Source organism: Orycteropus afer, unplaced genomic scaffold (assembly GCF_000298275.1).
Source record: "Orycteropus afer afer isolate SDZICR_OR568_19922 unplaced genomic scaffold, OryAfe1.0 scaffold00009, whole genome shotgun sequence".
Lineage (NCBI taxonomy): Eukaryota > Metazoa > Chordata > Mammalia > Tubulidentata > Orycteropodidae > Orycteropus > Orycteropus afer.
Window position 1 is genome coordinate 10,493,118 of NW_006921596.1, and position 14,308 is coordinate 10,507,425.

Consider the following 14,308-nt stretch of genomic DNA (forward strand, 5'->3'; position numbering starts at 1 on the left):
TCAAATGGGTATGTAAAACTTACCATCAATGTACTGACAGCGACCCAGATGCCAAAATTAGAAGGGAGACTGGTATGAATATTTCTCAACTTGTAGAGCTGCCTTTAAGGTCTACAATAATCAGGACCAGGAGCAGGAGAATCAGGAGCAAGGAGACATGAAGCAACAAACTGCCTTGCTGGCTGCTGCCCCGGGAGACCTGCCACAAAGTTGATCCTACTGGGTAAGTCCCCATCGGCCCCCAACAGATAGAAAGGGACTGAATCAAGCTCCTGCTCCAGGAGGCCGACCAACAAAGTTGGGGCCTCAACAGTGTGCTTACTGCAAGAAGGATGGGTACTAGAAGAGGAAATGCGCAGAACGAGCCCTCCAAAACCAACCAAAGGGGGGCCAGCAGAGAGTAAGCACAGCTAACAGCAATCAAGAATGATGGGGCCCAAGGGCTCCATTACAGACTGGGCAAATTCCTATCTCCTACAAGGAGCCTGGGTGGCAATAACTGGGAAAACAGCCCATTGAATCTCTATTGGACACAGGGGCAACCTCAGTCCTAAACATCTCCAAGGCCGCTCTGTCTCAGAAGACTATGAGCATTACAGGTGGTTCAGTAATGTAAAAATCTTCTTCAACCTCTTGAATGCCAGGTTGGGAGCACTGTAATAACTTGGAAATTTTTATACATGCCTGAATGCCCTGTTCCTCTGTTGGAATAAGACTTAATAACCAAGTTAAATACTCAGGTTACTTTCTCAGCTAATAAGCTCCAGGTGGATATTAATCCCAACCAGGCATGGGCCTTACAAACAACCTCCTGCAATTACCTTCTGCTATGAACTACAGAAGCAACAGACAGGACAAAACTATCACTACAACCAGCACTTGTTATGGGAAAAGGCATCCTGTATACTTGGCTGAGTAAACTTATTGCAGAACTGAATCTGTACAAAACCATCCAAAAAGTTACACAAGGCTGCTTGACCTATACCAGAAACAATCCAAAGTGCAGCCCACCTCCAGTGGTAAGAAGAATTCAAACAAGAGGACTGAACCTATACAAGGACTGGCAGGTAAAATTTATAACTCCAGTTTAGTTTGCTATCCCCAGTTTAGTTTGCTAGTCTCAGTTCAAAGTAATTATGAGGGAACATTTGACAGGACTAGCCTATTGACAGGAAAAAACTGAGAAGATGAAGCACACTTTTAAGAAGACCCTAGCTAAGATGTGCCCAGAGACCAACTTATCTTAGATAAAACTCCTTGACCTGTTGCAGATCTGGACCACCCCCAAAAGCAGGCTTAAATTAAGCCCGTATGAAATATTCTATGGGAGACCATTTCCTAGAGTGTGGCATCCTAGTTATACAGGAAAGGGAGACCTTAAAATTGTTAAGGAATTGGATATTTTAAACATGTGCAAACATTGTCTGCAACATTATTAACCAATTTGCTTCCAGCAGGTTGCTGTATCCTACAGATACTACTAAAGGAGTGGAATGACCGGACTCCCCAGAGCCAACTCCAGGCCAAATGGACTGGACCTTGTAAAGTATTGCTGACAACACATTCTTCAGCCAAACTGAAGGGAGTCCACCCTTGGATACATCACACCCGATGGAGGATAACACCAAACTGCACTAAGAACTCTCCTCAACCTATAACTAATTCTACAGGGAACAGCCGTGGGGAGCAGGGAGACTCCAGAGAACCTGGGCAACTGAATATTAAGTATCCCCAACAACCTGGAGTGAAATATACTTGTGAGCCCATTGAGCATCTTAAGATTTTATTTAAAAGGAAACCTATTCTGGGTTAAGACATAAATGTAATTCTAATCAACTCCATGATTGTCTTACCCCAAACATCTTCTAAAGGAGGAAAGTAGTCTAACACCCTTATAAAACTCCAACAAATTCTATTAGACCACACTCTTGGGGCTAATAATTATTGAGTGTGCATACTGTCCTTGACACAAAGGGGTATGTATATATGACAGGATTTAACCCCCACCTTTGGGATAGACTTTTCTTGGCTCACCTCTTGGTTACCCAGTTTAGGGTGGTTGAAATCCTTATTTATTACAATACTCCTCTTATTAACAATAACGATCTTTACTTGCTGTTGTATTCATTGTCTGTCTAGGTGCTTACCTGTCTTCAAGCCTCCAGGATTACAAGCTGTTCTACAGGTACCCCTAGTCTCTTCTCCCCCGGACTATGGCCAGAAGATTCCATGAAATGGCCAAACTACAAGAAGTTTACTGACCAGGGATTGAGTTCCACCATCTTCGCCCCCAGTCAGCAGGAAGCAGCTAGGATGAGTCCTCACCCTGTTTTCCCAAAATTGTGGAACAGTAACCAGACGGCTGGTGGTTCAAACCCACCAGCCACTCCTCGGAAGGAAGGTTGGGCAATCCTACTTCCGTAGTGATAACTGCCTCGGAAACCCAAGGAGGGGTCGCTATGAGTCGGGGCTGACTCGACGGCACATAACAACAACAACCATTCTAAGGTGGAATTAGAAAACCGAATAAAGTGTTCCCCAAGAATGTGAAGCAGTATCTATTCTAAGGGGGAATTGAAACCGAGTGCTATTTCCCCCACCCTGGCACCTGGATGGGAATAGATAGGTAGACTGGATTACCCCGACTATTTCCCCCACCCTGGTTAAGACAGATAATTAGGTAAGACCCTGGCAAATGAGTATTCAGTTCCTTGAAGAACTGAATGGAAAACATTCCTTCCTGCAGATGATAAACTTGCTAAAATTAACTTGTAAATTAACTCTGGCCATGGACAATAGAAATGTTTCAGAAACAGCTTGAAAATGAACTCTGGCCATAAGGGAACAAAAGTTAATTGCTGACCCTCTCCCCTCTGCCCAAGCCCCTATAGCTGATAACAAGAAACTAGTGACTCGTCTGTCACCCATTTCACGTTCATGCCCCAAATTCCTCAGCCTTTTGTGAATATGCACAACCCCCTCTCCTGAAACCTACAAAAACTGTGTTTCATGGCATCTCTGGGGAGTTAAGATCTGCGTACAGACTACCCCTAACTCCTTGCACTGCTACTTTGCAATAAATAATTTTCTCTCCTCTCAATCTTGGTGTGTAAACTATTTTGTCGTGACTGCGCACCGGGCAGGGACCCGCATTTGGTCCGGTAACATTTCTTCCCATTTTGAGTCATGCTTCATCAGCAAATGGAGGTCCTGAAAGCTTTACTCCACTACACCATTAAGGTTGTGCAGTGTAGTAAATTACCTGGTATGGCTTTTCTAGCCATAAGTCTTTGTAAACTCGGTGGTAGAATTTGCTGTGAGCAACTGAGGAGCTCCTGATTGTAAAAGTTAACCACCTGGGGTATTTCTGTTGGGCGCAACACAACGCAATGTTCTGGGAGGTTCCTGCTCTCTCTCAAGTGCTTAGAATTCTGATGTTATGAATGGTTGGTTTGGCCACTCTGCCAGGCTCAAAAGGAGGCCTCCTAGAGGCAGAAGAAGTAGTCTCTCTCTGACTGCTGGCTGAGGAAGGACACACCCCTGAGAGACACACGCTGCTAGGAAGGAGACACGCATTGCTGAGTGAGACACCGAGGGACAAGCACTGCTGGGAGAGAGACTTTGAGAGACTTGGCTGAGAGATGGTGGGCTGGGAGAGAGACTGAGCGTTTTTCCTGAACTTGAATTGTAGCCTGGTGCTTCCCTAATAAACCTCATAATCTGGGAGTTCTGAGTGGCCACTGCAACGAATTATCGAACCCAGGAGAGAGAGGTGGTAACTGTTTTGGGAGGAACTGTTGGTAAAAGGGCTGGAGGGAGGCAGCATGTCTGGCCTCGCAGGAATAGGCTTTGGGCTACTGATAGTGATTCTGTTTTCCTTGTGCGGTTAGAGGAGGTCAGAAGATGTGGCCACCTTGCCCTTTTAGCAGGTTGACTCTACCTTGAGGAGGCAGCTCTTCCCCAATCATGTGTTGAGTGCCTCCCGACCTGAGAGGCTTATCTTCCAGCACTATATTGGACAATGTTGCACAGCTATTCATAATGTTTTCCAGTAATAGACAGTGTTTCATTGCTGTTCATAAGATTTTCACTGGCCAATTCTTTGAGAAGTAGATGGTCCTTTCCTTCTTCTGAGTCTTAATTTATAAACTCCACTCAAACCTGTGCACCATGGGTGACCCTTCTGGTATTTGAAATACTGGTGGCATAACCTCCAACCTCCAGCCTCACAGCAACACACAAGCCATCACAGTACAACAAACTGACAAAAGACTTATTTTTCACTAATGCCTTCAGTGCAACTTGGACTTTTCTTTTTCAGTACAATTAGTTCTTGATCATATGCTACTTCCTGAAAAGGTTGAATGTCAACCAGTTCTTTTTCGTACAGTGACTGTGTATTCCTTCCATCTTCTTTTGATGCTTCCTTTTGATATTTTGCCCACAGAATCCTTCTAGAATCCTTCTGTATTGCAACTTAAGGTTTAATTTTTTTCTTCAGGTTTTTCAGCTTGAGAAATGTGTGAAAATCCTTTTGGTTTTCTAACTCAAGATCTTTGCACATTTTGTTACTATAATACTTTACTTTGTTTTCTTGTGCCACCTTTTGAAATCTGTTCACCTATTTTACTTCATTATTTCTTTCTTTCGCTTTAGCCACTGTAGATTCAAGAGGCAGTTTGAGAGTCTCTTCTGACATTCATTTTGGTCTTTTCTTCCTGTCCTTAATGACCTTTTGCTTTCTTCCCATATGATGTTCTTGATGTCATCCTACAACTTGTCTTCAGTTCATCCAATCTGTTCTTGAAATGGTCTCTAAATTCAGGTGGGATATACTCAAGGTTGTACTTTGGCTCTCATGGACTTGTTCTCATTTTCTTCAATTTAGTAACATTCATTATGTTCACCATGTTGTTCAACCATCACTGCTGTTTCCAACATTTTCCATCATCCTTAACAGAAACTCAGCATCCCTTAAACACCAACTCCCCATTTCCTTCTCCTGCTTGCCCTTGACAACCACCAATACTTTGCTCTCTGTGCATTTGCCTATTTTAGATACTTCATAAAAGTGAGTTCATACAGTATTTGTCCTTTTGTTCTGCTGCAACCATTTTTCCAACCCAGCTTATTATCAGTTTGCCTTATTACATTTAGCATCATGTTTTCAAGTTTCATCTGTGTCATAGCATATATCAGAACTTCATTTATCTTTATATTCTGTTGTATTTATAGACCATATTTCGTTTATCCATTGTCAATGGACACTTGGGTTGTTTCCAGTTCTTGGCTGTCATGAATAATGCTGCAATAAATACACAAGTGTCTGAGTGTTGCTTTCAATTCTTTGGAGCACATACTTAGGAAAAGAACTGTTGGGTATTATGGTAATTCTGTATTTAACTTTTTGAGGAACTTAACAGGTTTTCATAAGTAATGGCTACTTGGGTGCATATGTTGCTTTACCTCCTTTATGGTTTATAAAAGTTGTGTTACACAAAAAAGATTAACCAAGGGAGAAATGCATAGTTAAGGTATTGGCAAAAAACTTAAAGGACATCATGCTGAGTAAAATTAGTCAATCACAAAAGAACAAATATTGTATGAGATCATTACTATAAAAAGGAAAGATTTACACACAGAAAGAATCATTCTTTGAAGGTTATAGGGGTGGGAGGGGATGGGAGAGTAATTCACTAACTAGAAGGTAGACACAGTATTAATTTGAGTGACGGGAAAGGCAGTGTACCATGAGGGGAGGTCAGCACAAACTGATCAAGGCAAAGGAAGACACTGGGAGGAGCACAAGAGTTCAAGGCAACAGAGGTGAATATTCTTACACAATCCTGTGATAACAGTAATAACAATGATCTACGAGTGGACAGACACTCACGCTCAACAGGGGTGGGAAAATGAATGAGACTATACCCATGAATACATACAAGTTTGACAAAGATACTAACTACATATGTATTTATATGTGCTGCAAATATATCCATGAATCCAATGTAGCATACAGGGGGCAAACTTAAAAAATCTTTTAGTCATAACTAAACACCTTGATGGAATGGATCACTGGGCATGGGGCCCAGGACCGTAGGTAGGCTTGGGAGACACTAACATCAATTGGCATAACATAGTCCATAAAAACAGTTCTACGTCCTACTTTGGTGAGTAGTGACTGGGGTCTTAAAAGCTGTGACCATCTAAGGTACAACTATTGTTCTCTCCTCATCCTCGGCAAAGAAGAGTAAAGAAAATCAAAGATGCAAAGGACTAATGGATCACATGAACCCCAGCCTCCTCGACCTTGAGACCAGAAAAACTAGATGGTGCCCAGCTGCCACTGCTGACCTGTCTGGAGGGGATCATAATAGGAAGTCTGCGTAGAGTGGAAGAAAAATGTGGGGGAAAAACTCAAAACCATAAAAATGACCAGGCTTAGTTGGTCTGATGAAGACTGGTGGAATGCCCAAGACTATGGCCTTTAAATACCTTTCAAGCTGGGAACTGAACTCACCCCCACACCTCCACTTTCAGCCAAACAATAGACAGACAGTTCCATAAGGTGAACAATAGTCCCAGGGATGCAGCAGCACTCCCTAGAATAATCAGCCATACCAGCTCAAAAGGGCAGCATTCACCCAGGGTTAAAGCCCAGGAAGAGGAAGGGGTAGGAAAGAAGGGAAAAGAGTGGTGGCAGGGAAATGATAAACACCGGGAGGAAGTGGGACAAGTGCTGTTACAATGTGGAGATTGGGACGAATGCCACAAAACAAAATGTGTGTAAACTGTTGAATGGAAAACCAATGTTCTCTGTAAAATTTCACCCAAATCACAATAAAAATAAAATATTACGTAACTAATAAAGACCAAAAAGAAAGAAAAAATACCAAACTCCCTGCCATCAAGTTGGTTGTGACTCACAGCGACCCCCATTGAGTTTGGGTCTCCCAGGAGATAAATCTTTATGGAAGTAGATTGCCCAGTCTTCCTTCCACAGACCAGCTGGTAGGTTTGAACAGCCAACCTTCTGGTTAGCAGCCAGTGCCTTGGGCACTATGCCACCAGAGCTCCAACTAGGAAAGAGCTGGTCATAAATAAGGAAACTCACTGCTTTGTGTTCTGGTTAGCACATACCCACTACCCACTGCCATCCAGTCTATTCTGACTCATAGCGACCCCCATTGTGTTTCTGAGGCGATAAATCTTTATGGAAGTAGATTGCCTCATCTGCCTTCCACCGAGCCGCTAAGGGGTTTGAACCTCCAACCTTCTGTATAGCAGTGTAAATGCCTTAGGCACCGCGCCACCAGAGCTCCTCAGTGTACAGAATACTACTAGGAACACACAGTGGGGAGCTCAATATATATTTGAGGAATGAAGAATGAATTGGCCTAGAAAGGCTGCACTTTCTCCCTCTGGCAGGAGGTGGCACCAGCGTTATGCCAGCCCGGCCACAGGCATTTCTTGGTCCCTCCGACTGACCGTCCGACGCTAGGCCCCCGAGGACAGTGCCAGAGTTAGCCAATAATAAACTGTTTTAGTTGGTGGGTTTGGCAGAGGTGCCCAATGAGAGGAGCGGGTCTAAGCAAGGGGCGGTGCACCGGGGAGGGGCCAGACTGGAGCGGTTGGGGGTGGGAGTTGGCGCTGCGGCGGGGAGGGGGTCGAGGAGCTGCGATGCGGACCGGGCCGCGGCGGTGACCGGAGCTGCGGCCAGACATGAACTCGCTGGAGCAGGCGGAAGGTAGGCTGGGCCATCCAGGCCCGCCCCGATCGTGCTCGGATAGCGAGCCGGACAGCCAAGGGGCCGGAGCCTCGGAGACCCCGCCTCTGGAAGAGGAGGCCGCGGATGAAGGACTAACGGAGTCTGGGGTGTGGGGGTGCCCTGTGGGTCCAAAGGACGGCCAGACTCGGGCAGACGCCGGTTCCGGCGCTCCGGCCTCCGCGGTCGCAGGGGCGGCGATTCAGTCCCTCCGCCCCCTCCCAGCTTAGCCTGTGGGACTCCTCCCGGTTCTACTTTCATTTACTCACGAACACTTGCACGTTGTGCGTTCTTACAAATGTTATTTCACTTTATCTTCATTTTATTCCGATCGCCCCACGAGTTATATTCCCAACTCCTCATGGGGTTTCTGGAATCCTGCCGGCACAAGGAAATGCCCCCAACTCTCTTTTTAAAGTTCAAAGAATGTGGCTGCGGAAATGATACCCCACCTTGCTCATTCCGAGGGAGCACCTTGGTAGCTTCTGTCTTTTAGAAAAAGGCGTTGGCACTTAGCTAGTTCCCCGAAGATCACCTGTAACCCATTCGGAGGAGAAGGGAGTGTCTTTCCACACCCCTTCCACGGAGACGTTAGCAGCGACAAGTCCAGTAAGACCAGACAGCAAGCCACACCGTTAATGAAATATAAGAGCTCGAAATAGGAAACGCATAACTGCAGCCAGATAGATCTCTATGACTTTGGGGTTTGGTAATTAATACCTTGTTTTATCTAATAAAAAGTTCTTGGTGCCCAGAGAGTCGACCTGATTTTGATCCTTCCTATTTGCAACCCCCCCAAATCTAGCTTTTTGGCACTGGCTGAGGCTGCTGGTGATTTTCCACTTACCATTTTAAGAAGTTTCTAAAAATGAACCAGCCAGTTTCCTTACAGTGAAATTAAAACTAAAGAAGAGTAGTGTTTTTGTCAAGTGCCTAAGGCTGTTTGTGTAAACAAAGTGCAGTTTTAAGTTAGTATGTTAAGAGCTGAAGAAATTCCAATATGTAAAATTTCATCGTAATAGAGTCAAACTAGTAAGAGTGGCTAATTAGAAAATGGGTCTCCTTTCTTCTAGATCTCAAGGCTTTTGAGAGAAGACTTACTGAATATATTCATTGTTTGCAACCTGCCACTGGACGTTGGAGAAGTAAGTTCCCAGAATCTGTTTTTTTTTTTTTTTCAGTAAAAAGAAATTAACAGTTGATAACTTTCATTCCTCCCTACCAGCTATTTGCTTCTATGGAAAACTTTTGATTAACAAATTCTTGTATTTAAGATGTCACTAAACCATAAGGTTTCCTTTTGTTTTGACAATTTTTTTTTAACTTTATTACTCTAAACCTTGTTTTCTAAAGATGTTTTTTGAAGAAATTTGTGATCTGTTTTGTGTAGTTTAATTTTTATTTTTCCATTACAATACATGATTTTTTTATTAAGTGAATATTACAGCTTTGATAAGAACGAGCATAAATGTATTGAGAAAAATCATATTTTTTAATTGCATGTACAGTTGTAATGGTTGTGAATTGAATGGGAAAAAACTTCCCTTAGTTGATATTTTTAGCAGATCATAATTGTGCTGCTTTGGAGGCTGACCTAGGGAGAAAACATTATTATTGTTTATTCATAAATATAATGATATAATTTTTAATTTTATGATAATATAATCCTACCTGAAAGATATGCTGCAAAATATGATTTGGAAGAACTAGTTAGTGCCCCAAGGAAATATATAAGAATTGTAGACAGATACACAAATGGTGATGTCAGTAACGCACCAGCTGCTCCATCTGAGAAAGATGATGCAGTCTGCTGTAAAAGTTTACCGCCTTGGAAACCCTATGGAATGGTTCTACTCTCCTCTACAGAGTCTCTGTTAGTCAGAATAGTCTAGATTGCAGTGGGTTTAGTGCAAGAAAAGGTGCTAAGCCTTTTCAGTGATTTAAAGGCAACACTGAAATAAAGGTGATGGTGATAAAGAATTACTGGGAGTAGGAATTGTTTCAGTCTTCTTCCCAAGTGAGGTCGACTTTACATAACATTAGAGGCTAGTACCTCTAAGTTAGACTTAAGTGACTGGGGACTTCCTGTATTGAAATTTAATCCAAGAAGAAGATGGGGCAGTGAACACATTGAAGACGTACTTTATTTTAAAGTGTAGTTCATTGTGTGAACCTTAAAGAGCACTATTTAAGTGAGGGATATTTTCCTATGTCAAGATATTTTGTGTAATTTTTATGAGCTCTATTTGCAAAGTTGTAATTAGATACAGTGCAAATTATGATTGCTGAGAATTCATGAGGAATCGTTTTCTCCTGTTCCCTGGTTTACCCAGGGGCCTCTTATGAACACTTTGCTTTACTGTTACTTAAGAATCTTTTAAAATGTGTATGATGCTTTCTTATAAAATGCCGTATAAGGAATGTATTTTACGTTTTTTGGATTCATGGTTTTGGTGCTTGCTTATAAGTGCTATCAGTTAGGGAAAGCATCACACAACTGAAGGCATTTGTAAGAAGGCCCATCTAAATGGGTCTTAATTTTGCTTTTGCATCAGTTTCTAAAAATACCTGTATAAGAGTAAATTTCCTACCAGACATACAGAGTTATAAGACAATGAGTTTAATTTGTTCTTAACTTAGAACGTTATTTTGAAATTTTAATTCTGTTACCAAGTATGTAAAATGAGATTGTTTTTCTGTGGTTTACATATTTGAAAAATATGGTACCAGGAATTCTAGCGCAAATTACTGTGCTTCTATTTTTCTTTGCAGCTTAGTTTCTGCATTTTAAAAATACATACATCCCAACTGAAAGACAGTAACTGTCTTGATCCCCAGCATATTGACTTAGTTTTACTGTCCCTCTGTTATTGCTTAGTAATGCAACATACTAAGTTTTACTTAAGATCTATTTAGAATTTCTAAAATAATCTCAGCTTCATTGGAGAAAGAAACAATTCCTAAGTCTACTATTTGTAATTTATACTCTGAACTTATTGTATGTACCTTAAAGAAAATCGTATACTAATTAGTGTAACCAAAAAAAAAACCCAAATTGACAGCCATTGAGTTGGATCTGACTCATAGCAACCCATCCTTGGGTTTCTGAGGCAGTATCACTACGGAAGTAGATTGCCCCATCTTCCTTCCGAGGAGTGGCTGGTGGGTTTGAACCGCCAGCCTTCTGGTTAGCAGTCAAATGCCTTAGACACTATGCTACCAGAGCTCCTACTAATTAGTGTTGTTGTTGTTATTTGCCGTTGTTATGTGCCATCGAGTTGGACCCGACTCATAGTGACCCCTCCTTGGGTTGCCCAGGCAGTATCACTATGGAAGTAGATTGCCCAACCTTCCTTCCGAGGAGTGGCTGATGAGTTTGAATCACCAGCCTTCTGGTTAGCAGTCAAGTGCCTTAGGCACTATGCTACCAGAACTCCCACTAATTCCACACTTCCTAACACTGACCTTTGTTTAATTCAGTGGCAAGCTGTTGTCCACAGGCAGATCCTTTAGTTAGACCTCTCAGTGCATTCAAAAAAGCAGCTTTTGTTTGGTTTGTTTAAGTTAGGAAATGAAAGGGGGCTTTTTTTTTTGGATTTATAAGATCAGCACAAAAGCACATTGCAAATTGCATAACATAGAATTAACTATCTTGGCTCTTTTTGCTTTCAATTTCATTCAACTTCGTACATTCTGACTTAAGAAACAAGGGAGACAGTGTCATCTTCACTTAATTGCATTAAGTTCATAATGTTTAAGAAAATTCCTTCCAAGTCATACGGCAAGTCTCCACCAATTTCTGAGCTCAGTGCATTTCCATTTAATAAAATACTGCATCCTCTGGTTGTCACGTAATAGAAGCTGGTGGTGGTAGTATCAAGCATCGCGGGGTTTTGCTTACTAATTTCGTGTTTATCTTTCATCAGTGCTTCTTATAGTGGTATCTGTCTGTACAGCTACTGGTGCCTGGAACTGGTTAATAGATCCCGAGACACAAAAGGTAGAAATTTTGTTTTTAAATCTTTAATAGATGAAATGAGATAATAGATATAGGAATGTTTTATTGATTGTAAAAGTATTATTCAATTGTTACCTCTTACTACTAATAGTAATAGTCATTATTTTAAAAATATGCCGCATGTTAATTTGCTTAAGGAAAACTTTGGCTGGCTATTGTAATTATGTTTACAAGGAGTACTGGTGGTACAGCGGTTAAGAGCTCAGCTGCTAGCTGAAAGGTCAGTGGTTTGAACGCACCAGACACTCTGCAGAAGAAAAGACCTGGCAAGCTACTCCAGTAAAGATTGCAGCTTAGGAAACCCTATGTGGCAATTAAACTCTGTCCTATAGTATCACTATGTCAGAATCACCTCAACAGCACACAACAGGGAAAAAGACCAAAGAAATATTCCACTTATAATACTCCTCATTCATTTATGAACTTTTGTAATACATTTTTAAATATTTCAATGTGAAATTTTTGTTGTTGTTGTTCTGCTTGGCTCATTTAATGTCATTGGTGCCCACTTTTAAAAATTACAGCATTTTTCAATATGATCATCTCTGTTAATACCTTTCCTTGTTCCATAAAATATTTGACATAACCTAAGAGGAAACACACATGAGAAAATAGCAAAATGTAAATCTAATAAAAAGTTAGGACTAGATAAAATACAGATTAGAATAGGAATCAAAATCAAGAGGGAAACCAGGTTACTGATATATAGGCCGTGTGGTCTAGCAAAGTCACCAAAATTGAGTTATAAATTAGTTTCTGAATTACCTGACCAAGAAAGTCACAGTCAATTTCATGATAAAGCAAAACTTTTTTTTATTAGCATTTATTTTTTAAAAAAATTTCTTGCTTAAAGTTTAATATAGGAGATACTGAGTGATCTCCTAGTTGACTCTGTCCAAGAATGACTGTACCAAATGCAGAAACAGATTTTATAAGGTTATTTCTTAAAACACCCTTTGATCAAAGCTGGTTGCATGTTTTTTATAATTCTGCCTCTTTCTACTAACTTTTGCCCTGGTTTCAAATGCAAGCTTTTTTGTTAGAGATCTTATAGTCTCCAGTTTTTTGGTGATTTTTTATTTATTTTTATTTTTTTACCAGTGCAGCTTTATTTAGATAGTAGTGATGGTTTAATTTTTATAGATCTTAAAGATCCCTTTCTTTTTTTAAAAAAACTGAATTTAGACTACCTCTAGTAGCTTTATTTATAATCTTTCCGGTTTTATAGAAGAAAAACCTATTATTAAGGCTTTTGTTATCAGTCTAAATGAGGTGGAGATGAAAAAGACAGGAGAGCTTGATGATGGAACTTTAACCTAATGGAAGGGTTTTCATGGCAGACAGGAAACTCTCCTGTGTTCTCGTTTATAAAAATCTGATCCTAAGGCTGTGCTTGGTACTCAATTTTAGGGGAAGAGTGGAAGGAGGCTGGCAAGAAGATTGAAAAGGTCTATCTTGGGAAATGAGTCTGAATTCTATTTGGGAAAAATATAAGCTGATTTCAACTATTTGAGATCTTAATAAAACACACAGAATTAAATGTAATTTGAAATTGGCGAAAAATTCTGTAGTTAATATAATTTTCTAAATTAGATGAGGATAAAGCTATTAGCTGAAGGGTTGATTCTTTATATTTCAGTATTTAATTACCCCAAACCAGGGCTTTGAATCCATTCGAACCGGTTCATTTATGGTCAACACTACAAAATCAGAACAGACCTGAATTTGTAAAATGTGGGTGTACTAGAATGGTAACCAGAATGGGAAAAAATACGGATCAAGGCCCTGTGAGGGGAGACTTGGAAGAGGCCTCTTGAGCCCTTTCAGGAGCCTAATGTGGGAGATTAGATTATGGCAGTACTGTGGACAGTGACCCATTCAAAGTGGCCTAATCACCACTGTCTTTGAGCTGGGCACCACTGTTTCTGCCTCTGTCAGTCAAGAGATTTGGTTGCTTTGCAACACACACACTCCTTATTTTCCAAGTGAGAGATTAAGTTTCTAGCAGGGTGTCAACCTGCAATTTTTCCTATTCTGGTTATTACTCTGATCACCTACATTTTACAAATTCAGTCTGTTTGGTTCTGCTTCATCAGCCATGACTAATCAGGGAAGAACTGGTTCAAAGTCCTGCTTCAAACCTGACAGAGGTTTAACCACCAATTGTTCCTGTAGCAGGAGTTACAGGCTCAAAAGTGAGTAGCTAGCCAGAATAAACCAGGGAGAAAAGGATAAGGCAAATTGGAAAGTATATGAAAGTCTGAGCAAAAGGGAACAATGGCTGTTTGATTGTAGTTAATTATTACCATGGAGGAAAGGAGGCTAACACTGACTGACCTAATTAAAATTAAAACACTATCTGCTAACATTGTACAGGCCACAGAAAACATGGTCGGCTAGTGGCAATTAAACTGTTCTCAGGTTTTAAGAAGACATTCCTTTGGAATATTAGGGTATTCCAGATCTCATCTTTTTGGAGCTTCTGATGTTTTCAGCCTCTCATTTCTTCTTTTTTTTTTTTTTTT

At 41.0% G+C, this 14,308-nt stretch overlaps 1 protein-coding gene across 1 annotated transcript in view; it reads left to right on the top strand.

Annotated features, from left to right (window-relative positions):
• The first annotated feature begins 7,722 nt into the window (after nt 1–7,722).
• CNEP1R1 (CTD nuclear envelope phosphatase 1 regulatory subunit 1) overlaps nt 7,723–14,308 on the top strand; it is a 21,900-nt gene continuing 15,314 nt past the window's right edge. Inside the window, exons 1-3 of the mRNA XM_007946966.1 lie at nt 7,723–7,747; nt 8,839–8,910; nt 11,692–11,765. Coding sequence (XP_007945157.1) covers nt 7,723–7,747; nt 8,839–8,910; nt 11,692–11,765 — 171 coding nt within the window. The remainder of the gene's footprint in view (nt 7,748–8,838; nt 8,911–11,691; nt 11,766–14,308) is intronic.